This window comes from Trachinotus anak, unplaced genomic scaffold (assembly GCF_046630095.1).
Source record: "Trachinotus anak isolate AG129_WGS33_773 ecotype Australia unplaced genomic scaffold, CSIRO_AGI_Tana_v1 ptg000008l, whole genome shotgun sequence".
In the NCBI taxonomy this organism is placed as follows: Eukaryota; Metazoa; Chordata; class Actinopteri; order Carangiformes; family Carangidae; genus Trachinotus; species Trachinotus anak.
This window is the reverse complement of record NW_027273859.1, coordinates 1433568-1457088: the sequence shown is the minus strand read 5'-3', so window position 1 is coordinate 1457088 and position 23521 is coordinate 1433568. Positions and strand designations below refer to the sequence as shown.

At 41.8% G+C, this 23521-nt stretch overlaps 2 protein-coding genes across 2 annotated transcripts in view; both read left to right on the top strand.

Annotated features, from left to right (window-relative positions):
• The window catches only part of LOC139623520 (multiple epidermal growth factor-like domains protein 9), a 32610-nt gene extending 19759 nt beyond the window's left edge, over positions 1 to 12851 (top strand). The window contains exons 4-6 of the mRNA XM_071481786.1: positions 2084 to 2233; positions 7591 to 7860; positions 9876 to 12851. Coding sequence (XP_071337887.1) covers positions 2084 to 2233; positions 7591 to 7860; positions 9876 to 10405 — 950 coding nt within the window. The 3' untranslated portion in view covers positions 10406 to 12851. The remainder of the gene's footprint in view (positions 1 to 2083; positions 2234 to 7590; positions 7861 to 9875) is intronic.
• Positions 12852 to 13371: 520 nt separating this feature from the next.
• LOC139623521 (tumor necrosis factor ligand superfamily member 15) lies at positions 13372 to 23206 on the top strand. The gene is made up of 4 exons (XM_071481787.1): positions 13372 to 15045; positions 17969 to 17999; positions 18131 to 18190; positions 20147 to 23206. Exons 1-4 carry the CDS (start codon positions 14848 to 14850, stop codon positions 20560 to 20562), a joined length of 705 nt encoding a protein of 234 aa, XP_071337888.1. The 5' UTR covers positions 13372 to 14847; the 3' UTR covers positions 20563 to 23206.
• The last annotated feature ends 315 nt before the right edge of the window (positions 23207 to 23521 follow it).

Here is a 23521-nt window from a genome sequence, read left to right as displayed (position 1 = left end):
GTAGTGGCTGTAAGCAGGGAACCAATTGATGAGGCGATTTGCCTGATTATGGTTTAGCATCGAAAAATTGCAAATAAATTGTTTATTGCAAGTCAGTATGCAGGATTTTTTAATTGCTAAATTATGGATAATGCCCAAGGCTGGTAGCTGGTTTGATCCCGAGCTCCTCATGTCTACATGTCAGCGTGTCTGGACCAAAAATCACTCCTGATACGCGTTGGAACAAAATTCACATTTGGCAAAAGCAGCTGTATCAGCTGATTTTATCATTTGTCCTTTTTAAAATGGTCTTTGAATCAGAAAGCTGAAGCTTCATGGTTCAGTCTCTGGCAATAAAATGCTCATCGAGTGCTGGTTAACACCTCGGTGCTAAACTCTACAGTTACACGCTGTGTTTAATTAAAGACTGTGGCGGTAAACAAACCTCTCAGTTTGTCTGAAGCAAATATTTACTGAGAACAGAGGAGTCATATTCAGGTGGTAGGAAGGAAACTATAAACTGTAAAGTAGCACAAATCCAGTCTCCAGTCCGGTTTGTGCTCCTCTGAGTCCTGGATCATATGTAACAGAGGATTTCTCCTCAGGCTTAAAGACTTAAAACCTCCAGTGACAGGCATGAGAAGGAGGAAAGGTGGAGGGGACAGGCTGGTGGTGGAGGGGGGGTAGTTGTAGAAGCCATATGCCTTGCCGTTATAATGCAGGGGCAGATGGAGTGCTGTAGCCTCAGTGTTCACAGTCCTGTGGATTAACAGAGTTCAGGTCTGACAGCTCCCTTTAAAGACCAGCCCCAGCCTCTCCCCAGGGCCGCTGACACAACACCTATGGTGCAAATGCAAATGACACAATATTACAAACACTGAGCCGCACAGACAAACACGACAGGGACACAGGTACGTTGTCTCTGCACAGACCCACTGTCTTCAGTGGAAATAATAAGGACTGAATAAAAGAACAAGCTCTGTGCTTTAATGTTAACCCGTGAAGATGTGGGTGTTGGGGGGCATTAAACTCACACTGCTTCAATATTGGATAATAACTATAAACTTAATTTTAGGCTGATTTCACTCAGAAAAACCCATGGTTCAGTTGAACCTGCAATGTGCACTGACCCTGAGTCAGTTCGCAGCAGCTGATTTCACTCATTATTAGCTGCTGTGTTGACTGCAGGTTCAAGTTCAGTCACGTCTGCAGAACCTGTGTCTGTGATCATGGAGGCACAACACACACACCTCAGACAGAGGCTCAACCGCAAACAGCACGATGGCGGCAACACCGTCACCAATATTTACTATAATAACAAGTCATGACTTTAAAATAAAATAAAGCTTTCTCTGTAACTAGTGAAATAAAAACCAACTAATAATTGAAGTACATGAAAGCAGAGAAATCAGAATCAGAATCAGAATCAGGTTTATTGCCAAGTATGTTTTCACGTACAAGGAATTTGTTCTAGTGAATGGTGCAGAGCGCACCAAAACACCGAGGCAGCCATCTGCGGCGCCATTTAAAATATTAAAGATAACATAACAGAACATGGCAGAGACTATGTTAAATTTATGTGGTCCAGCTGACTCTGACACCTAAATCTCAAATGTCTGAGTGTCCTTGAACGCACCAACACTGAGATTCAGGGACAGTGTTTCTCCTCTCAGTCAACACACAGTCTGTCCTTTCTTGTTCAAAAACCCTCCACTCCTCTGCATGATTCAGATTATCACATAATCTATATCTTTATTCATTTTTTCTATTATTTATATATTTATATTTAATACATAACCAAAAATAAATCAGGTATTGAACATCAGCCAATGTGTCACTTGATTAAATCTGATTTGTTAGTAAAAGTATTTCTGATTTAACATGTTTTCTATTATTTACCAGCTTGCCATGATGATATCAGTGTAAAATGAATTCCCTTTATTTCTTGTATTTTTTATTCATTTAATTTTAGTGGTAGAACCTCTGACTTCACAGCCCTCCCACTACAGCAGGAAATGTGTGTGTTTGCGTTTGTGTATATATGAGGAAGTGAGCAGATGAAGGGAAACCCCTCTGATCTGATCATGTGTGTTGTGTCCTCCAGGAGTGTGTCTGAACTGTGAGGGCAACACCCAGGGATCCAACTGTGAGGAGTGTAAACCCGGTTTCATCCGCGGCACCGGAGGCCCCCTGACCGAAGCCTGTGCATCGTGTCCCTGCTCCAACTCCAGCTCCACCGGCACCTGTCGCACCGGTCAGTCCCCCGCCGCTCACACACAGACACACATCAGGCCATCAGCTTCATGTGTTGTGCTGGGTTTGCTGCAGGGATTCAGCAGGTTTGATCTCATACACAGCAGTGAGTCAGTGCTGCAGCGGCGCGTTAGTGCTGTGTTCACTGATGTAGCTGTTCCGGAGACATCATGTCCTCTACTGTGGCCTCTTATCAACTGGGAGAGAAAATAGAGTGAAGACAGAGGAGATGAAATGAGAGAAGCATCTCAGGTGATCAGTGCACAGAGCATCACAGTCAAACAGGAAGTGGCTAACAGCTGCTGGAGTGTGTGACAGTATTTGATATAAAGCCTCTGTGTATTTGAATATATATGGATTGCATCAGATATTATCCTCAGATTACACAGCTGTACTTATATAAAGCAGGGTAAAGAAACCATGGTCTGAATAACTGCACTAAGTACTGATGTGTTTTTATCAGAATGGACCCAGAAGTCTGTTCAAGAAAAACATGAGAGCTGAAACTAAAGCTGTTAACTTTATGACAGACCTGTTTCTACACTTGATACTGATGAAATCGATCAGCTGTTTCTCAGTTCACTCAAATACGTTTCCAGGGCAACGAAGGCTCCAACACGTGGAACCGTCATGGCCCAACATATCCCAAGATTCATTGTGCACCAGTGATCTGACTCTCTTATTTTGGTTCTGCTGTCATGGTCTGTGTGGCTTTCGGGGGCCACGCCTTCACAGACCAAACCACAAGAGTTTCCAGGAAGTTGTTCTGAACCAGAAGAACAAAGCAGTCGTTTTTACACCTTTTTGTACAAACAAACAAACAAGATACGTTAGAGGTGCTGTAGTATTAGTGCTAGGCTAAGCTAGCCTGCTGCTAGCTGTAGCCTTAGTGTTTGATGATTCAGACTAATTTCACAGTTTCTCATATGTTGATTTATTTGTGGCGTCTGGCCACAGTATTGACTCTGACCACAACATATAGATTCTCCATTTTTTCACTAATTCAAATGGGTAACATTGATCTGCTCAGCCCCCTGCGCTCTCTCTCTCTCTCTCTTTCTTTCTGGCCATCAGCTGTGCCAGAGACTCCAGTCACAATATGTATCAACCTTCACTGACTGACTGAGTTATTTGTTTGACTCAACCTGAGGCAGTAGATCTGTTTATATAAAAAGTAATTTAAATATATATTATAGGTTTGTATATTTATCATTTTAGAAATAATTTCAGAAAGTACCTGTGTTTCCAAATAAGCAGGCTCTTAGATGTAGGTTGGCTTTGACTGCTTCAGGCCCAGGGTTTAGTCTCTCAGGCCACACACATCATTCATTATCAAGAGTTTCTGCAGAATAATGTTTTGGTCATGGTGAGAAATAATCTTCTAAATATTCCAGAGCTGTAAACTGGAGAGCTTTCGATCAGTGTTTCCAGACAGTCTGCGATTAACAGTGACCTTCCTGTTCACCTCCAGGCTGCTGCTGCCCCACTTACACAGCACACAGCCCAGAGGTCTCTGCTGGGCTCAGATCTGGGTTCAGCTGCAGCTAACACACCTCAGTTCAACCTGAGATTTCATTTCTGAACAGCTGAACACACCCTCTGCACACAAATACCTGAGTGAAGCTGTGCTGGGTCTGAGCTGGAACCATCCCATCAAGTCTCATAAACAACTGAGTGACCTGCTCAGTCAGAGCTGTACAATAACCCAGGTAGTCATGGGAAATCTGGTTAAAATGTTTGATTACTCCTTTTTTAAACAAGCTAAATTAAGCAGGGGTGTTGTTATTTTACTGATTATTATTCACGCTACTTTCTGATTATTTGACAGATCCTCAAGTTTATGAAATATAAAAAATATCACCAAATTTCCATCCAAACTGTCCACAGTCCGAGTCCACAGTGATCAGTCAGGAGCAGAGTCTAAGACCTTAATGACAGTGTGGCCAGGAGCCATGTTACACCACGCTGTGTGTCCCGGCGGCTCAGCCGGCTCCAACATGGCACCATGACGCCTCTTCACAGCTCGCCCACGTCAGCCTGCACTTCAACCCTCTCTGCTAACTGCCCGTTGAGGTTTTCATTCAGTGTTACATCACTGAGTTCATCATCGCTCTCCCACCTCGGCCTTCCCCTTCCTGGACCAATCATCCACAGCGCTGCACTGTCCTGACGCTCCCACATTGGCGGCGGCCTGCATGGCAACACCCGTGTATAGATGCACTCAGGCTGTCAGGTTATGTTTGCCCCTGGTGGAGGTGGAGTGCATTTTGAGGGGGGGGCGAACCAGGCTGAACTGAGTTGGGACAGCATGAGCCCAGCTGGGCCATTCCAGCACCACTCAGGCAGCAACAGACTGGGGGGTGAGGGGGGGCAGCAGCACCACAGGACGACATGCTCAGGAACTTCAGGCAGCAGTGGAGGACGTTTTAGAGACACGGCCTCCAAGTGGAGGTTGCCCTGGCAACAGTGAGACATGAGAAGATGCCACAGTGCAGTATTGTGGCTCCACAGCGGAGGCTGGATTCTTTCTCAATGTGCTGTTGAGGCCTGCTGTAGTGACAGTGTCCCTCCACACTAACACACAGAGGTGAAGTGGAGCATCGCTGCGGTTCAGAATCTGGGTCACACATATGAAATCATCCATGAATGATTATATCTGTACACAGTGGAACAGCACGGCTCCGCTGAGCTTCAGAACACCTCTTTTGCTCCCATTGTGTTGTTGTGTATGTGTATATATGTGTGTACGTGGCCTGTGTATGTGTGTCACAGCAAAGTAGAGGACGATGGATAAACAAGCAGGTCAGGTCCTCAGCGCAGAGCAGCTCATGTTTCCTCCTGGTTATATAACCCAGCAGGCCGGCTGACTTTGAACCCCCAGCAGAGGTTAAATCAAGCTTATCAGGAGCAGCCTGCTTGGCGCTGGAGCACAACACCATCACATGACCACACTAGATAGAGACCAACATCTAGGCCATTGGAAGGCGGTTGTTGTGTGTAAATCATTCAGCAGCGATGGCTCTGCTGAGCCGAGGACTGAGGACTGGAGTCTCAAGGCAGAGGAGGATAATTAACAGGGATATGCTTCTGTTACACTAATATACACATCAGATTTTTTTTTATCCATCCATTTGCTTATCTGGAGTCAGGTCCTGGTGGCAGAGGGTTAAACAAGGCGGTTCTGACGTCTTCTCCCCAGCAACGCTTCCCACTTCCTCCTGGAAGTGAGCTGGTTACTGCCCTAAACACATTACATCACTGTGTAACGACGACACCTCCGCTGTCTGAAAGGAGGAGAAGGGGCCCAGTTGAGGGGGTTTGGGCGGCCTGTATTTCAACTTGTTTAGGTATTCTGGGTAGGCCCCGCTGTGAGGAGACCCCCCGAGCAGAGCTAGAACATGTTGGAGGTAGGGTGACCATTTCCATAACACCAAAAAGGAGGACATTATGCGGCATATCAATAAATTACTATGGTGTACATAGGACTCTGGTATACTCTCATTTATAGTACAATTGTGAGTGGTTTAAAGATGATGTTAGTGTAGCTGAATAGGCTACGCAAACATACAGCGGCCGGACAGGGCATTGAAAATCCGGACTGTCCGGCCTGAAGCCGGACGCCTGGTCACCCTAGTTGGAGGGATTATAAATCCCATCTGGTCTGGGAATACCTTGAGTTCTCCCAGGAGGAGCCGGAGTGGCTTTGGAGAAATACATGGTTTACTTTGAACAGGTGCCTTTATTTATTCAAACATGCTAACAGCTAACCGTGGCTACAAACACAGTGACAGCTGCTAATGAGCTGATGTTTAACAGGTACAATATTTACCATGTTCACCACCTCATTTTACATGTTAGCATCCTAACGTTAACAATTAAGGATTTTTTATTTAAAATTAATATTCAATAGTCTTTATTTTTACATTTTTATAATTTTATTCCTCACATTCACGAGGCTGTTTACATTCGTTCTGTCCCATTGACTCTGACGTTGTCACTGAAGTTCTCACAACACGCAGCCACACTGACTGTGGATTAAACTCCTGTTAGCTTTGAATGGGAAGAATCTGATTTAATGCACAGACCCAGGTGATCTGTATGTAAACTTTCACTGTGAAGATTATGTTATTTTATGTTATTTTATGATCACTAATCAAGCTGTATTGTTTTCATACTTCTCTACCTACTACTGCTATACTACGTCATGTACACTTTATAAGCTCAGGTTGAACATTTAGTTGAACTTTTGTCATGTTCTGAAGTGGAAACATCACAGGAACAATTAGCTTCAAGATAACTAGCGCTCTAATAACTGGAGTTAATTTAAGACTCTAAAAAAGTCGAATATCTGCTGCTTGTCACTTGTCATAATTAGACATATTGCACTGAGACGTTTTCCCGCTGGGACATGGTGCCACTGAAGGCCTCTTTGGCCTCATCTCTCCACAGGATGTTCTTACATTATTCAGTGATTATATTAAAGGACACATTTGAAGATATATTTTGTACAAATTAACAACAAATAAAAGGTAAATCAACATAATGCGAGGTCTTAGTGAGGTGTAGTTTCAGCAGAACAACTTCATTGGTTGTGTGATAGAAGTAGAACAGGAACACCTTTCTTCCAAAACATTGTCCCTCATGTGGTGTTTGGATGATGATGATGATGAAGATAATGGTGATGACGCAGTCTAGCGTGCCTCTCCCATACGTGTTCAGCTGGTTTGAGATGTGGTGACAGTGAAGGTCACAGCATATGATTCACATCATTTTCATACTCATCAGACCATCACTTCCCTCAGAGGGCGGGAATGTCATCCTGGAAGTGACCACTCCCATCAGGGGAGACATTTTTAATCAGAGAATAAAAATGTAGTAAAGAATAAAGCAGCTGCATCTTTGTTGTTCTCCACTCATCCGTTGAGTCTCCCTTTAATTTGGTATCAACCTATATCTGTAAACACTGTTTACCTACATCTCGCTAAGTGTTTTCAGTGTGTGTATGAGTGTATGACTAACCCGCTGAGATAACAGCAGTGTCTGTGGTTCCCCTGTGTTCCACAGAGGAGAACACTGCCCCCTGTGGACACTCATAGAAACACCTCTCTCAGATCAGACTGTCACTGTGAGCCACCCAGTGTTGTACCTGTTTCATTTCATTTGAGATGTTGGTGACGATGATTTCCCCTGAAACACATTAAAATATCGTCATTGAACATTTAAAGTATCTCCTACCAAATACAATAACAATAGTGAGACACTAAAACAAAGCCATGGGTCATGGTGGTGTCCTTGAACCAGGGTCATATCTGCCCAGAGCAGTGGTGAGGAGCTGAGGTGTATCTCTGTCTGTTCCAGATCCCAGTGGCTCCCCAGTGTGTGACCAGTGCCTCCCCCGCTACAGTGGCCCACAGTGCGACAGGTGCAGCGCCGGCTTCTACAAAACATCCGGGGCCTGTGTTCCATGTGACTGCAGCGGGAACGCAGACCCCCAAGGCCCCACCCAGGTCTGTCACCCCGACACCGGCCACTGCCTCCGCTGCATCAACAACACCACCGGCCCCCAGTGCCAGCTCTGTGCTCCTGGATTCACAGGGGACGCCCAAGCACACAACTGCACCCGTCCATGTAAGACTGAACCACAATGTTTGGTCACACATTTGTTTTCATTACCTGCTCAGACACTTTGACCTGTCACCACAGGAAACGCACAAGTGGAACTAATAACACTGAGAGTGGCTCTGGTCCATGAAGGCCTCCTGCTCAGCTGTAGCATAACAGCAGCACAATGCCCCGTGTCAGGGGATCTGACAGAACACTGACACACACGACAGAGACACAGCTTAGAGAGTGTGGAACAGTTTATAGTGTAATGGATCTATTATAAGATCTACTCATTGATCTTTGGAAGAGGCTCTCTCTCTACATTTAGTTTGAAAACAAAGTTTGCACATTTCCACCACTCCACAAATACTGAAAGAAGTGAAACACATTTTGTGAGTGTTCACAGCAGAGTTTTGCTGTGCGACATGTTAACAGTGAAAGCACAGATGGAACAATATGAGGAGTCTGGAACAGGCAAATGTAAATGGACTGCAGTCATTAACTGTTAATTAAACCTGTGCCACTTTACTATATTGTGCACTGTATTTACTGTTTGGCTGTTTTGTGTCCAAAGTCTGAGTCTGAAATTTAAGCCCTAAAACTCCTCAGAAATGAACATACTGGAATAACAAAGTAGAGTCTGTGATGTTTACAGTGTGACATCTGAAATCTGGATCCACTGCTCACTGAACAGTAAACCACACTCTGACAGGTACACAGGGAAAACTGAACAAGTGATTCTGGACACAGCTTATAACTCACTGAAATTAGTGCGAATGTTGTGAAGCTGCAGTTCATTTGACACTGGCAAACACACTGGATCAACTTCACACACAAAACTATGAGTAACAGCACGTTAATGTCAACATTAATGATGACAATAATAAAACTATATAATAAAAAAACTTTTTTAATAGAGAACCTTTCATACAAGAGATGTAGCTCAAAGTGCTTTACAGTAAAAAATGAAATGGTACAATAAAATAAGAGTGAATAGAAGGACAATAAAATTCAACAGTGAAAAGACAATAGATGTTAAAAAATGTAAATGTAAATATTTGAATGAAAATAAAAAATAAAACAAGTAAGAATAGTAAAATATGGGAGAATTAATAAAAATCCAAATTAAACAAATAGGTTTTCAGCTGTGGTTTAAAAATGTTCACTGAGAGTTTTGGATTCATAGTTTAAAAAAAGCTGGGTGTCCTATGTTACATGTGCATAGAATTGTGTGTGTTTAAAAGCCTGGCAGTGGAAGATCTAAGAGCTGGTGAAGGATTATAAAACAACAGAGAATCTGCAGTGTAGGCCGGTCACAAACCATCAGGAGCTTTATAAACAAGTAAGGACCTTAAAATCTATTCTAAAAGACACTGGGAGCCAGTGCAACACCTTTATGGGAGAGGATCGGCCGTGACAATAATTATTATTATTATTATTATAATCTTTATTTGTACAGCACCTTTCATAAAAACAGTGCAGCTCAAAGTGTTTTACAACAAAGAAATGACATGCACCCAGTGATTCACATAAGAAGACATAAAAATATGTCAAAAACATGAATGTAAGATGGAATAATAAAATAACAAGGAATTAATAAATACAAATAAACAAATAATGCATAAAATCAAGTTAGAAACTTTTTTCTTATAACACAAATGGACACAAACGCACCAAAGGCTCTGATTACACAGACTCTTTCAGCTGCCTCACAACAGTTTCCCTACAGGTGTAATCTCACTCTGGGTATTCCCCAAGTTGTGTTGTACATGTTATGGAAACATGGATTCAGTACAATCAGTTCTGGTTCTTTTCAAATTCATTTGTGACCACAGTTATTCATACAAGACAACGTAGAGCTGAGGGACAGTAAATCTTTACTGACAAGTTCATAATTAAAGGAGAAAATGCAGCATGTTTACAGTTAGAGGTAGTTGTGTCTTTTTGCCACAAGGTGTCACAACTACCTCTGGTTAAACATCCACATCATGGAGTCCAGCTGAGCACTCTCTAAACATTCACTGCTTCTCTCTCCTCAGCACCGCGGCTCCTCCCCTCACCAGCAGGTACAACCACGACAGAGGCCCCCACATCCACTACATCCTCCCCCTCCACGTCTACCACCAGCACCACCTCGACCTCCCCCTCCACAGCGAGAGGCGTCCCAGCCTCCACCTCCAGCAGCAACACAAGCACCACGCTGACCACCGCCGCCACCACCCAGGCCCTGCTGACCAGCCTGAGCGGCCCCACCGACAACACCACAGCCGCCCTGACAGAAGTCTCCTGGACGCAGTTCAACATCATCATCTTGGCGGTCATCATTCTGGTGGTGCTGCTGCTGCTGGGCTTTGTTGGAGGTGTGTACACCTACCGGGAGTACCAGAACCGCAAGCTCAATGCCCCTTTCTGGACCATAGAGCTGAAAGAGGACAACATCAGCTTCAGCAGCTACCACGACAGCATCCCCAACGCTGATGTGTCGGGCCTGCTGGAGGACGAGGCCAATGAGGTGGCGCCCAACGGCCAGCTGGCGCTCACCACACAAGGCAACTGCTACAAGGCTTAGGACTCCATCCATCCCCAAGCTGGACACCTCGATTTACAGATGGCACAAAGCTGCTGGAAAGTACCAAATCCAAAGCTCCTTCATGTATGACTGCTTGTTGTTATCCTGCTCGGCTACAACACTTCACAACACTCTGCAAACTGACAGCGCGATCAAGCAGATCTGATCAAAGACATGAAAGAGTTTCCACTTGAAACGTTTTTTGTTATCTTTTTGATATGAGTTAGTGTGGAATCAGGAACAAGGATCCAAAGAAAAAGTGTTTGTTTGAGTTGTGCCTGCAGAGGGCACTGTTGTGCAGATTAGTTGGGTAATTGGCATAACATGAGACAGGTGCAATGTGTCCACCTGTGTGCTGAAACAATGATCCTGGCACCAGTTAGAGAACCTACAGGAGCCTAGCATTTCAGATATTTTTAAAATTTTTGACTGTTTAAGTTAACTGGATCACCTGGAGCAGTGATCTGAACCTGAGACAATGATTGTTATTTAATGAATTTTTATTCAGTTCTTATTTATTGGTTGATGTGTCATTCTTGGGAGAAATGCTGCACATGTATGATGTGTTTACTCATGGTGTTTTATCTTAACGTGCTGTCGAATGGTAATTTGAATTGGCTGATATGTTCTCATGTATAGTTTATGTGTTTAGGAGAGAGTCGCAGGGGGAAGATGAAGGCTGCTGGCACAAACATTTGAACAACCTCACCTTTTGTTTATAGCTTCCTTTCTGTTAAAGTGTGCCAGCTCACCTGAAGCATCGCAGAGGAGTGTTCCTTTTAAAGATACAGCCACCATTTATAAACATTTGGCACTACTGCAGGGCTTGTGTAAACCGCTGCTCGTAATCTAATCTGCTCTTTGCTGCCTACCTCAGCAAAAGTTGAACAAACCATTTGAAGTACGTAGAGGCCGAGTTCAGTGACTCAGTCTCAGACCATTTCATGTTTAAACAGTAATCTAATGTTGACACTGTTCTAATGGAGTGAAAACTACGGTGGCCCTGAGGGTTCAACGCACTCCAACTTAAAATACATGAAAACAGACAAAACACAAACACATTCGGAAAACATCATCAGTTTGACAACAAATACTGCAAATACTCAACACAACCAAATACACCAATACACTGCAAACAGCACCGATAACAAAGGAAGTGTTTCCAGGGGACACAAAAAAGCAACAAACCTGGCTGAGAAGCACTTGGGGCTGCGGTTGAAAAGTCAAAATAATCTCCTTTCCTAACCACTTCTCGACATCGAGTGAGGACGTCATGAGGTCAAGCAAAGATGTGAAGGAGAGGTCATAAAAGACGACAGCGGTGCAGAGAGAATCCCACTGAACGTACACTGGGCTTTTTTTTAAACTTTATTTATAACACACAGACAATAAATCCTCTTTCCTCACCTCAAAAACAAAGTGAACAGGAAAAAATTGTAATAAGATAATATGAAAGGAACAAACAAGTAGAGAAAGTCGAGCCATTAAAATAATAATTAAATAAAAATAAGGAACTGAGCAAAATAATGAGTCATGAAGAGAATAAGAACAGCTCTTATCATGGCTGCCACTCCAGGTCACTTCACTCAGTTTGAACCTTCTTAAGAAAAAAAGACCTTTCGACTGCAGCCTTGTTGTTCAGAGCTTTTAACTACAAAACACACAAAGCATTGAAGAACAAGTGCGTCCCAGCCCCAGCTGTTCGTCACTTCCACACTTCCAATGTTTGTCTGTGCTACTTGCCATTCGTTTCTGTGTTTGTTGTGTGGTGACAATTTGTAGCATGTGTCGTCAAACTGATGAAGGTGTTTTCTGAATGTGTTTGTGTTTTGTCTGTTTGCATGTGTTCTCTTAAGCTGCAGTGCGTTGAGCCCTCTGGGCCGCAGTAGAAAACAGCCTGCACATTGTAAAAAAGCCTCAGCCTACTGGTCGTTATCATGTACGGTCAAGTTGCATCAGATACAAGAAACAGCAAGTTGCTGTAAAATCAGTGCACTTCAAAGCTTCACACCTGATCCTGGACATGGATCCTGTGTTTTCTGTGTTGTTTCGGTTACCATTGGTTGGGTGCGCTTCTTTTTACCACGGTGAATGAGTAAAGCTAATTATGGAACTAACTCCTCAGGTACTGGCTCTTTCCCTAATGTGATCACTGTAAATATTATTACTGTACAGATGAATGTGAATAGTAGCACTATTAATGTACAGGTAGAATACTGTGTGTACACTGTCACTCAACAAGCTCCTGACCTCTCACTCTGGAGGTCGCTGTCAGCCCACGGCTTTTTGTATTTTTATTTTTATTCCTTATTATCAGTGGACTTTGCCATATTCGCAACTGCAGGACTAAGAAACATCATCCAGAACTTAGAACAAAGAATGAAATGATGTAAATAATACCCCAATGTCAGAGCTCAACTCTCAAATAAAAATGGGATTAACTGTTGTCTTTGTGTTTCTCACATATCTTTAATTTAAATCACTGCCACATGTCAAAGGTCCCCTCCAGATACACAAAGATATTCCACTTAGATATGTTTATTTTCCACAAAAAAGTTAAATTAATTAGTTAAAAACCTGTTCAAATTACATGTATTTCTTCTCACTCACTGAAATTAAGGAGTTTATGAATATATCAATGGTGTTTCCTCCACTATCCCCACTATGACTGGCTTCCACGCTAGTTGTGATGTCACAAAATCCTGCACGTGCGCACTGAACAGACTGTAGATAAAGATCGACGTGGCCTCTGTGACGTCACCCACAGGTTTTTGAAGCTTAGAGTGAGCTGCTCCACCGTCACCATCTTGGCAGTGTCTGTCTCCGCCCCTAACTCTCAGCTAATCCAAAAATGGGCAAGAGGTGGGGGCGTGTCCGTTTGTGGCAAGCATGCCCTCATGTTACTGTGGTCAGCTGCACTGGACTGTAACTGGTGGGATCAATCCCTCGATACTGCGCTGTGTTTGTGGATAATGTCGAGTGGGGGGTTTGCTTATCTTTGTGTGTCGCCATTTCTTGTCTGAACAGGAACAGAATATGTACTGGTTCGTCAAACAGGTGGCTCACACAGCACATTACAGAACTGAATGTGAAAACAAAGTCTGCACAGTGAAGTCACAATAAGCAGAAGACATTTTTGAGTGGCTTTAAATTCATGATGTGTTAATTATTCTGTCTCACCAGAGCAAAGTTTGCCTTTGCAGCCCCAGGCTGTTCTTCTTTTTTCTCATAGCCCCACCTCTGTCACCCCACAGAATGAAGTTTCATCCTCTGTTTGAAGCGCCCACCTCTTGTTAAAAAACTGCTGGCAGAGGGGATCTTGTATACGTTTCTTGTTAACATCATGACACTTTCTGTTTCCAAAGTGGTCTAAAACTTCACGAATACAAAAAAAAGCTAATGGTGGATATTTGCTTATTTTACTTTTTTTTGGTAGGGACTTGCCAAGATTCCGTGACTGTGTAAATGAGGAGGCAGCATCAAGGATGGGTTTTTTAGCAGACTTAATAGTGACATTTTATGCCAAATGTACTAAACAAAGATAGAATTTGTGTAGCTTTTTCATGGATGAAGATGATGCTATTTAACTTCTAAAACAGCTATATTATAGATAGAGTAAATCTGTTGTGTGGGGAGTTTCACCAAATCCTGCAGTATTTTTCTCTTATTGTCATTACAGGTTATCAGAGGTTGTCTTTTGCCTGGTGCTGAATCCTCTCCAAACACAAAGCTATCTTGATGGAGTGGAGTTGTCTTTTAGACTGCTAACTTATTTCTGCTGCATTGTGAAATTTAATGTTTTTGTGACTACTTCTTCTCCAGTTGAGGGTATTTAACCTCAATATTGCATAATGATCTTGGGAAATACTAGTCATGTAAAAGTGATGTCATATATGGCTGTCATTGTGGTTTCAATTAGTCTACCATTACGTTTAATTGATGATTTAAATGATTAATCCCCTTTAAGGCTATGAAGTTTGCAGACAGTCTGTCTCATTAACAGGAAGTGGGTCTATGGGCAGTGGCTGATAGTTTGATGTCACATTGGGCTGATTACACTCTTCATTAACCCTATGTATCTGTGTCCATACGTGCAGTGGTGGCTCTGCCCCTCTCAGTCTGCTCTGACAGGGTGGCCCCTAACAATAGGGGCTCAGAGAGTGAGAGCGCGCTATATTAATGCCATGTTGTGACATGGGACAGTAAAAAGGGATCCGACTGGAAGTATAGCAGCTGTCGCCTGCCACATTGCGTCTCATGCAGATGAAACGTTTTGTTGTCCTAGGGAAAACTAACCACAGAAAGAGGAAGTTGTCGTTTGAGTCTGAAACTCGGTGAAACGCGGTTAAATCGTGACTCCCTACCAGGCCCTTGGTTTCTAACGTGGGCGACACCGCGCTGATAAATGGAGAGGGTGATCCTCGGATGAGAAAACCACTGGCATGGGAGAAGACGGCTACTCCAGCGGGGAGGCAGGGCTCTACCTGCAGAACACTTCGGTCCAACTTCTCCACCAGAAGAAGAGACGAAGACGGCGAATGATTGTGTGTTCAGTCGTGGTGGTGGTCCTGCTGATTACAGCAGCTGTGGTTGTACGGGCTGTCCTGGGCGAGCGTGGTGACGAGTCACCGCACAGACAGGTAACTATGATCCAGCCTGGCGCTGCGCAGTCCCTCAGGTAACAACCGCTGCGGTCGCTGCCGGGGGCGTACAAATAGTGTTGTTTTAGTACAGCGTACTGATGCGTCAAATGATAAATGTCGAGTTTATAAAGCTACGCAACGACGTCGCTGAACGTGTTGCTCTTATAAATCTTTTGCGGAGTTTTTAAGTTTACTGAGCAAGTGGAAGTTTGTTTCCGGTTGCAGAGTTAGCTAAAGTTAGCTAAAGTCTGCTAAAACGAAACGTTTAGGGTTAAAGTGATTTAATGACCATTTTCTTGGCCACGGGCTCATGAAAGCGAAGCAAGAGCTCAGCTGGCGGAGTGTGAGTGTTCACCAACACGCCATGAGTCGACTGCGCAAAGAAAACACGATTATTATATATCATTTTTTTCGTCGGCGCTTTGACCAAGTTTTAAAATTGGTTTGAGGAGTGAAAGGATGAAGCCTCTTTTCTGATGGTTCGTTGCTTAGTAACATGGTGCTGCTTAGTTTCTTCTTCGCCGAGTGAATTTCTGGCAGATTTTTCGCCGTGCGGCGCGATGCTGCCCTTCAGTGTGCCTGCTGGTCTCAAACCTGTGGACGGGAGATCCCTTCATGTTGCTTCTTAGCCAGTCACCATCTATTGTTTAAGTACTGTCCCACTTCATGTCCCAGACATAGCTTGTGTTCACTGGTGCAAGATTAGCCTGTACGTAATATTCTGCCATTTACTGTAAATTTAAATTCTTATTTAACATAATACATAATTGTTATATTCTATAGCTTTAATAATAAATAATAAATAAATAAAGCCTCTGCAGAACGTTGTCGTAACAATATTTAAATGCGCTGATATTAGGCCATATGTGTTAGAATATTATGATATACTTTATTATTAGTAATTGCAAAAGCTGGGGTGAGTTTATATTTTCTAATTATTCAAGTGAAACAATATATTATTTATTTACAGTTAGGTTGTTACTGCATTTATTGTAATATGTACAGTGCATTCAGAAAGTGTTCAGACTCCTTCACGTTTTTCACATTTTGTTTATCTTATGCTAAAATCATTTAAATGAATAATTCCCTCATCAGTCTACACTCAGTACCTGCTGTCGGTGGATAGACATATTTGGGTCTCTTCAGAGATGTTTGACTGGATTGAGGTCAGGGCTCTGGCTGGGCTACTCAAGGACACTCACATGTTGTCCTGTTGGAAGGTGATCCTTTGGTCCAGTCGGAGGTCCTGAGCTCTGGACCGGGTTTTCATTAAGGATCTCTCTGTACTTTGCTCTGTTCAGCTTTCCCTCAACCCTGACCAGTCCCCCAGTCCCAGCCTCTAAAAAACACCACCACAGCCTGATGCTGCTGTCACCAGGTTTCACAGTTGGGATGGTGTTGGGCAGGTGATGGGTGGCCATTGGTTTCCTCCAGAAGTGAGCCAAACTAGTTTTTTTTCATGGCTGATTCAGATACAGATTATTAGTAATTAAGGAGACCAATAACTGATATTTGAAATCGATATACCAACACAAACCTACTGTTGCAGTCTATTGGTTTTATCATTTTGTTCACCCGATTTATATCAGTGAAGGTAACCTAAATAATAGAAACACCTCTCTGTACAATTAAGTACAACTTAGCAACTCCGCACACACATCCTTCAGAATAATCACAGTCAAATCAACAACTTTCGACAACAATTTTAATAAAAACTGGACATTATAACCTTCATGAAGGAGGATTCATTACAGAACTGCTGAATTAGACAGATTTAACTAGATGCCAACTGAGTGTATATTAGTAACTGTAAGTTGTATGCACAGGCAGCAGAGTATCCAGTGCTGTTCACATCTGTGAAGTGATACACCTGGCAGCCTAAAGATCTTTGAATAGTTTTATCATGTATATTATTATTATCACCATATAGCATGTTGTACTCCTGTGCTGTCTTGCTCGATGTGTTTTGGATCAACAAATGAACCTGTTCTCTACAACTTAGAGGATTATGTTGTGAACACAGTAGACTTTAGCACTGATTGGCGATTAGTCATGACGTGTATTAATGTCATTAAGTAGTTACAATGCTTTGGATCACACCGTGGTTACTACTGACAGAGAGAGGCAGCTGCATCAATGATCAGTCAACCCCCAGTCTATTCACAGTTTCATCAGACCAGAGAATCTGGTTTCTCTCAGTCTCAGAGTCCTTTAGCTGCTTTTTTACAAACAGTTACCGATGAGATGCTTTATCTGGACAGTCTGCCATGAAGTCCAGATCAGTGGAGCTGCAGTGATGGTCATCCACACAGAATCTCTGGAGCTCAGAGACCATCAGGGTCCAGGTCTTCCTTTTCCTGACCTCTCAGTTAGTCCAGGTCCAGGTCTAGAAGAGTCCTGGTTGTTCCAGACTTCTTCATGTCAGAATGATGGAGACCACTGAGCTCTTGAACCTTCACTGAGCCTCGACACAATCCTGTCTCTGAGCTCTGCAGCAGCTCCTTCCTCCTCATGGTTCTTGCTCTGATCTGCATCGTCAGCTGTGACACCTGATATAAACAGGTGTGTGTCCAATCAGCTGATTCAGCACAGGTGGACTCCAGTCCAGGTGTAGAAATACCTCAGAGATGAACCTGAGCTACATTTACAGAGTCACAGTAAAGTGTCTGAAATCTTCTGTCAATGTGATATTTCACTTTTTACTTTTTAATACATTTGAAAAATCCTGTTTTCACTTTGTCATTATTGAGGTTTGAGTGAATATTGATGGGGGAAAAGGATTTTAAAGGATTTTAGCACAAGGCTGCAACATAACACAATGTGAGGACAGTGACTTTCTGAATGCTGAGTGTATTTTTGTCTGTTCTTTTAATTTCTTTTTATAATAAATGTTGTTAAGACAGTGTTTGTTTCCTTTCAGCCTATGAAGCAGCCCGACAGCCATTCACCAGGTAAATATCTTCATCTGTTATTCAGTGAGATTTCAGGCTGTCTTGATTTCTGGCCAGCAAAGAGAAAACAGGCTTATAAAAATCAATCCTTCATCAATGTGTAAAACATCACTTTTTGAATCTCTCTGTAGGCACCAGCGACAAACAGCAGCAACTTACAAACATGGAGAATCCAAGCGCCATGCTAACAGGTAAAACACTCTGCATTAGTACAAGGTTACTGCAAGAATAAGGTTTTACTGTACTTTACTAAAAAGGCACTAATGTTTGGTTTCACTATGCTTTCACATGCTAAAAATACACATGATAAACAGTTGTGTTTACATACAACCAGTTTTAATATATACATAGGCTGTAATAGTCTATAAATGTTGGTGTTACATCACATGTAAACTAAATGAACCTATAAATTATAATACCCTGTATTTTGAATTATATAATCACAGGCTATTAGATTGTGTATGCTGCACACGTAGACTGTAATACAGACAGCTTGTATTCTTTTGATTTGACAAGGAGAATGCACTGCTACAGGAGCTGTGAATCATCATACACTGGATTTTCAGTCATGCACGTTGTGACTCACAACTGGTCAAAGTAGGAACTCCTCAGTAGCATTTTTTTGCTTTGAGCTATAAGCGCACATGATAAACAGAGACAGTCAGTGACACACTGTCCCACCTAAACCCAACTGGAGACACCGTCACATACAACCTGTGTCACACTTTAATCATGACTGTTTACTGACCCTGTCACTAGTTTTCCAAGACTGTCGTACCTCAGTAGTTTGAACTTGGGCTGAATGATATGTAAAACATAACATATTGCAATTATTTTGGCAGATGTTGCAATTGCAATATGAGTTACAATTATAGTGGGAGACTTGTTGCTGATTTTTGTTGGGTGTTGCACCAAACAATAATGTTCATTTACATCTGGAGAATATGATTTGTAGGACGGGTGTCTCAACACAACACTTTATGGTTTGTTGTTGTGACAGATTTGATCTTTAACAAAAAATTGCAGCTGCTGAGATTTGGATATTGCAGTTGGACATATTGTGATTCAGTCTGTTACAGTCTTTGTAATATTATGCCTAAATATGATGGTTGTGACAATTTTACATTATTAATTTATTTTTTGGGCTATTCCCATTGTAATTGTACAAAAATAACAATAATATTAGTAATAATAATAATAATGAGAAGAAGAAGAAGAAGAAAAAGAAAAAGAATATTAGTAATATACTTCTTATAGAAGAAAAAATAGTTATTAGCTGTTACAATGCATTTAGTGAAATGCTATAAACACACATATATTTCTGTCTTGAAGTTACTGAACACACCTCAGAGACAGGTGTGCGTGGCGGGCCACCATGATCGATGTAATGTCTCTACCACTCAGACATGGCGTATCAACATGGTTCCAACTGTGTAAGCTTACAGACCCTAATGACTCTGAAACAACCTACTCGATGGCTGACTGTACAACCTGAAGAGTAAAAAGTTTGTAGAATATGAGACAAAGATTGTAGACATGGACATAAAATGAACAACAGGAGCCACTAGTGCTTTTCTTTTTTTAGTCAGTGATGAAGTGACCAAACTTGTTAAAAACACCGCAAACATTTCAAACTAAAAAAACCTTTCTTTATTTGTAAACCTTCTAACACAGTCTTCAGATCAGGCCATGGTCTCTGCTGAAGAGTCTTTATCTAACGCAGCATGGTCAGGACACTGACAGGTTCAAACATGATAGTGGAGGGAGGAGTTGACTGTGATTTTTTTTCTCCTCATAAACAAAGCATATGTCCTATTAGATTTTCAAAATAAAAGAAAGTTAATTCCTCTGAAAGGAATGAACTCATTACTTTGAAGCTCTGCTTCATAGAAATGTAGTGGAGTCAAAAGTACAATATTTGTCTTTTAAGTGTAGTGGAGTAAATACTGTACTCAAGTAAATGTACTTTGTTACTGTTCACCCCTGAAAAAAATGTAAATAACCAAGAAAAGAAGTTCAAATCCAGAAGAATCTAAATGCTGCAGCAGTGACTCTGCAGACAGACAGACAGAAGGAGCAGAGAGTTCAGGACCATAGCATTCAACAACATTCATAACCTAATTTTGCTTCTCTGCTCATATCCTCAGCTCCACGTGGCAATAACACTGATGGGAAATACCTTCTGTGGGAAAGTGAGTTGGCAAACGCGTACTGTCGAGGAGGTTTCAACTATTCCAATGGGAACCTTGTGGTGCCCCGGGAGGGCATGTACAGAGTCTTCCTGCAGATCACCTATGAGGGTACACCTGATCCATGTGTAGATGAACTCAGACTCACCAACACAGTGTCTTCTATCAGCGACAGTTACAGTGAGCCCATCCATTTGCTGTCAGCAGTCGACACAGTGAGTTGCAGCATGAAGCATTGGAAGAAGTCCCTCTACACGGCTGGCTTGTTTCGTCTGGAGGCTAACAGCAGACTGCACGTGACATCAGTGTACCCCAAACTCATTGTTAAAGCAGAGCAGTTGGTGTTCTTCGGTGCTGAACTTCTGCCACAGTAATCAGGTCACACAGTTACAATTGCCCACATCCACTCTCAGGTTGATGCACCCTCCACTCCATGAAAACTTAAGTGCAGCATCTGCAAGTGCAAGACACTACTGGTAGCTGCTCCACTGCAGGTTTGGTTAATTTCACTGAAGTTTTTAACTCATTAATAACAGCTCAAAGAGACATACTGCTGCTGCAACAATGATTTCAACATCCCTAGCATTTGTAACTCTATAGCCGTTTGGCAAAACATACATCCTATAACCTATAAATGTAAATGTATTTTATATGTTTAGAATAAATAAGCATTTTGTCATAATTTTCAGAAAGAAATAATCAGTCATTTAATTGATCACCAGAAATTGAATCAGCTATTCTGAAAAAGTAGTTTGTTAATGGAAAAAAAAAAATTCCATTATTATAAAGTTGAGAATTTTCTCTGTTTTACATCATGGTCAAATGAATATGAATCTGCAGTTGAATGTGATTTGGATCATTGGTCAGCAAAGCAATTAGAAGATAAAACCTTTGGCTCTGGAAATAGTAATTTAGACATTTCCATGGGAGCATGAGGGTGCTCAGAAATCTGCCATTTGCATGCAGGTTCTGTCCAGGTTCTCCGGCTTCCTCCCACAGTCCAAAGACGTGCACAGTAGGTTGATTGGCAACTCTAAATTGACCGTAGTTGTGAATGTGAGCTTGAATGGCTATTTGTCAGTCCTGGTATAGACTGGTGACCTGTCCAGGGTGTACCCTACCCTCACCTAATGTCTGATTGGCTCCAGCCCCCCCGCACCCCTGTACGGATTAGTAGTATAAATTAAGGATGGATGTTTCCAAGTGAAAAGTTCAGAGGTCACTTTAAGCATTAGGATTCATTCTGCAGAATTCCCATTGTAAGTTCTGTGCTGTTGAATATAAATGGTCTTTTTTGGACAAATTGATTGAACAATGTAAGTGTTATCAGGCCATCATCCTTTGGGTTTTCCCCACCTTTACGAACTATTGTGCTGGAGAGAGCATGACTTTGCAGAAAAGACTCAAGGGAAAAATGACTGAATGGAGTCCTTAAAACATGTTGCTGTTGGCCTGTGTTCAAGCCCAACATGCACGTAAGGACACATCACCTCAGCCCTATATGTCCAACTAACTCTAGAAGCTCTCAGCAGTAGAGTCTCTTTGGATTCTGTAATGCCAATTAGAAATTCCAGGTTTTGTGTTTCATTTTTTGAAAGGATAACATAATTTGTGATTGTATTGTGAGTCTTTTCACTTTTGTAACCAGCTTACATTTTTAATAGCTGTCAGTGTAAATGGAAAACAACCTGTTAGCCCCTGAGGATAAAAACCTTCACTGAGATGAAAAACCTTGATCCAGAGATATCACTTAGAAGCAACCGAGAAGAACCATTAAGACTTTGGAAACATCTCCCGTAAACATGGGCCTGCTAAGACAGGAGATACTGATGGAGAAAATCCAAATATGCCATCAGTAATATGTACAGAGTGCACAGAGTGTCCTGAGGACCATGAGCACACAGATGGTTGGCCAGATATGATGATGAACTTTTGAATAAAAGTACCTTTGACAGTGTGGGAAAGCAGAAGCGAGGGGGAGGATTAGAGCCACAATTGACAATCATGAGTCTTTTTTCTGTAAAGTTGTAGAATCTAAAGGGTCACAGACAAGGGTATAACACTTATATCATTATTATTCAAAGAAGTCAAGTCATTGGTCATTTTTACAATAGTGTATATTGTGTATTTCTTTTTCCCTCAAGTATCCGAATGTAATCAGCACTGTCGGACAGCACTGGTTACTTAGTACACGTCATTATTGGAATTTGAATGAACAGTCTAGTGTAAGCCTCTGTGGTTGGCAACACCTTAATAGGCTGAAAAACTCTGTTATTGTTTTAACATTCCTCACAATGTGTTGCTATATATCAAGCTAAGTGGGTTTGATAAGGAGCATTAACATTGCCGACTTACTGGCAGACCATAAACCCAGCCCACACCCACACACTTCTGCTGTCGTGCTCGCATTTTTGTGTTATTTCTAACCATGTAATACATACAGAAAATGCAGAATTACTTTCACAATTGCACCAAACCAAACACCTCTAACAAGAAAAATAGACATATACTGTCAGTCGCAATGATTTTCCAAGCCAGGAAAGGGAAAATTTTACACTCAATCACAATTCTGCTGTGAAATACCTATTAAAATAAAACATGCTAAAAAAAAAGTGCAGCGTGCAGTGTGGGGAACTGTCAGCCCTGTCTGTGACACAATATCTGACAACATGATACAAAATTTCTACTGTAAATGTGGTGATGCTCTACAGAGGGATCAGTGTACCACTGCTGAATTTCTATGTCAATGAATTTGACTTTCTTCACCATGGGGTTCATTGTAAGCTCATAAATATATATGGAAAAGGGTTTTTTCTCTTTTTTTTTTTTTACATGTAGGTGCTGTTGTATATGTATGCTCATATAAACCTATTTATCAAGGCTACAGATGTATTTTCTTTTTGTTGTTTTTTCTTAATTTAATTATTTAATTCATTGCTTGGGCACTTTGGACTTTGAGTGTGTGCTGTGTTCATTTTTCCTACTTTAAATAAAATGATCATAGAATTTGTGAATTTTTATATTTGTATGTGTATTTTGTGCTGAAAAAAAATCAAAATGAAATTTTAAAGCTCCATCCAGTATAAAGGTAGATGTCCATGTGTTCTTTGATTATAAAGCAGGTCTAGGTTCTTTATTAATACAGTGAAAGTATCAAAGCCTCAGTCCACAGAGAAATGCACACAGCCTGTATTCAGAAACTGAGCCTTAAAACCAGCCATCAGGACTTCTTGAACTTTGTGATGTCACAACAAAGCAGTCACTGCACCAATCCCTGCCCACCTGGACCCACCATCCAACCTTGCAGGATTTCATTTCTCTGAGTGTTTACCT

What these genes read in the sequence shown, in the direction of transcription:
- LOC139623521 (XM_071481787.1), top strand. Translation starts at nt 14,848, where the DNA reads ATGGGAGAAGACGGCTACTCCAGCGGGGAGGCAGGGCTCTACCTGCAG. An exon ending in ACGAGTCACCGCACAGACAG is followed by an intron (nt 15,046 to 17,968) that starts GTAACTATGATC and finishes GTTTCCTTTCAG; the next exon opens with CCTATGAAGCAGCCCGACAG. An exon ending in TCCAAGCGCCATGCTAACAG is followed by an intron (nt 18,191 to 20,146) that starts GTAAAACACTCT and finishes TCATATCCTCAG; the next exon opens with CTCCACGTGGCAATAACACT.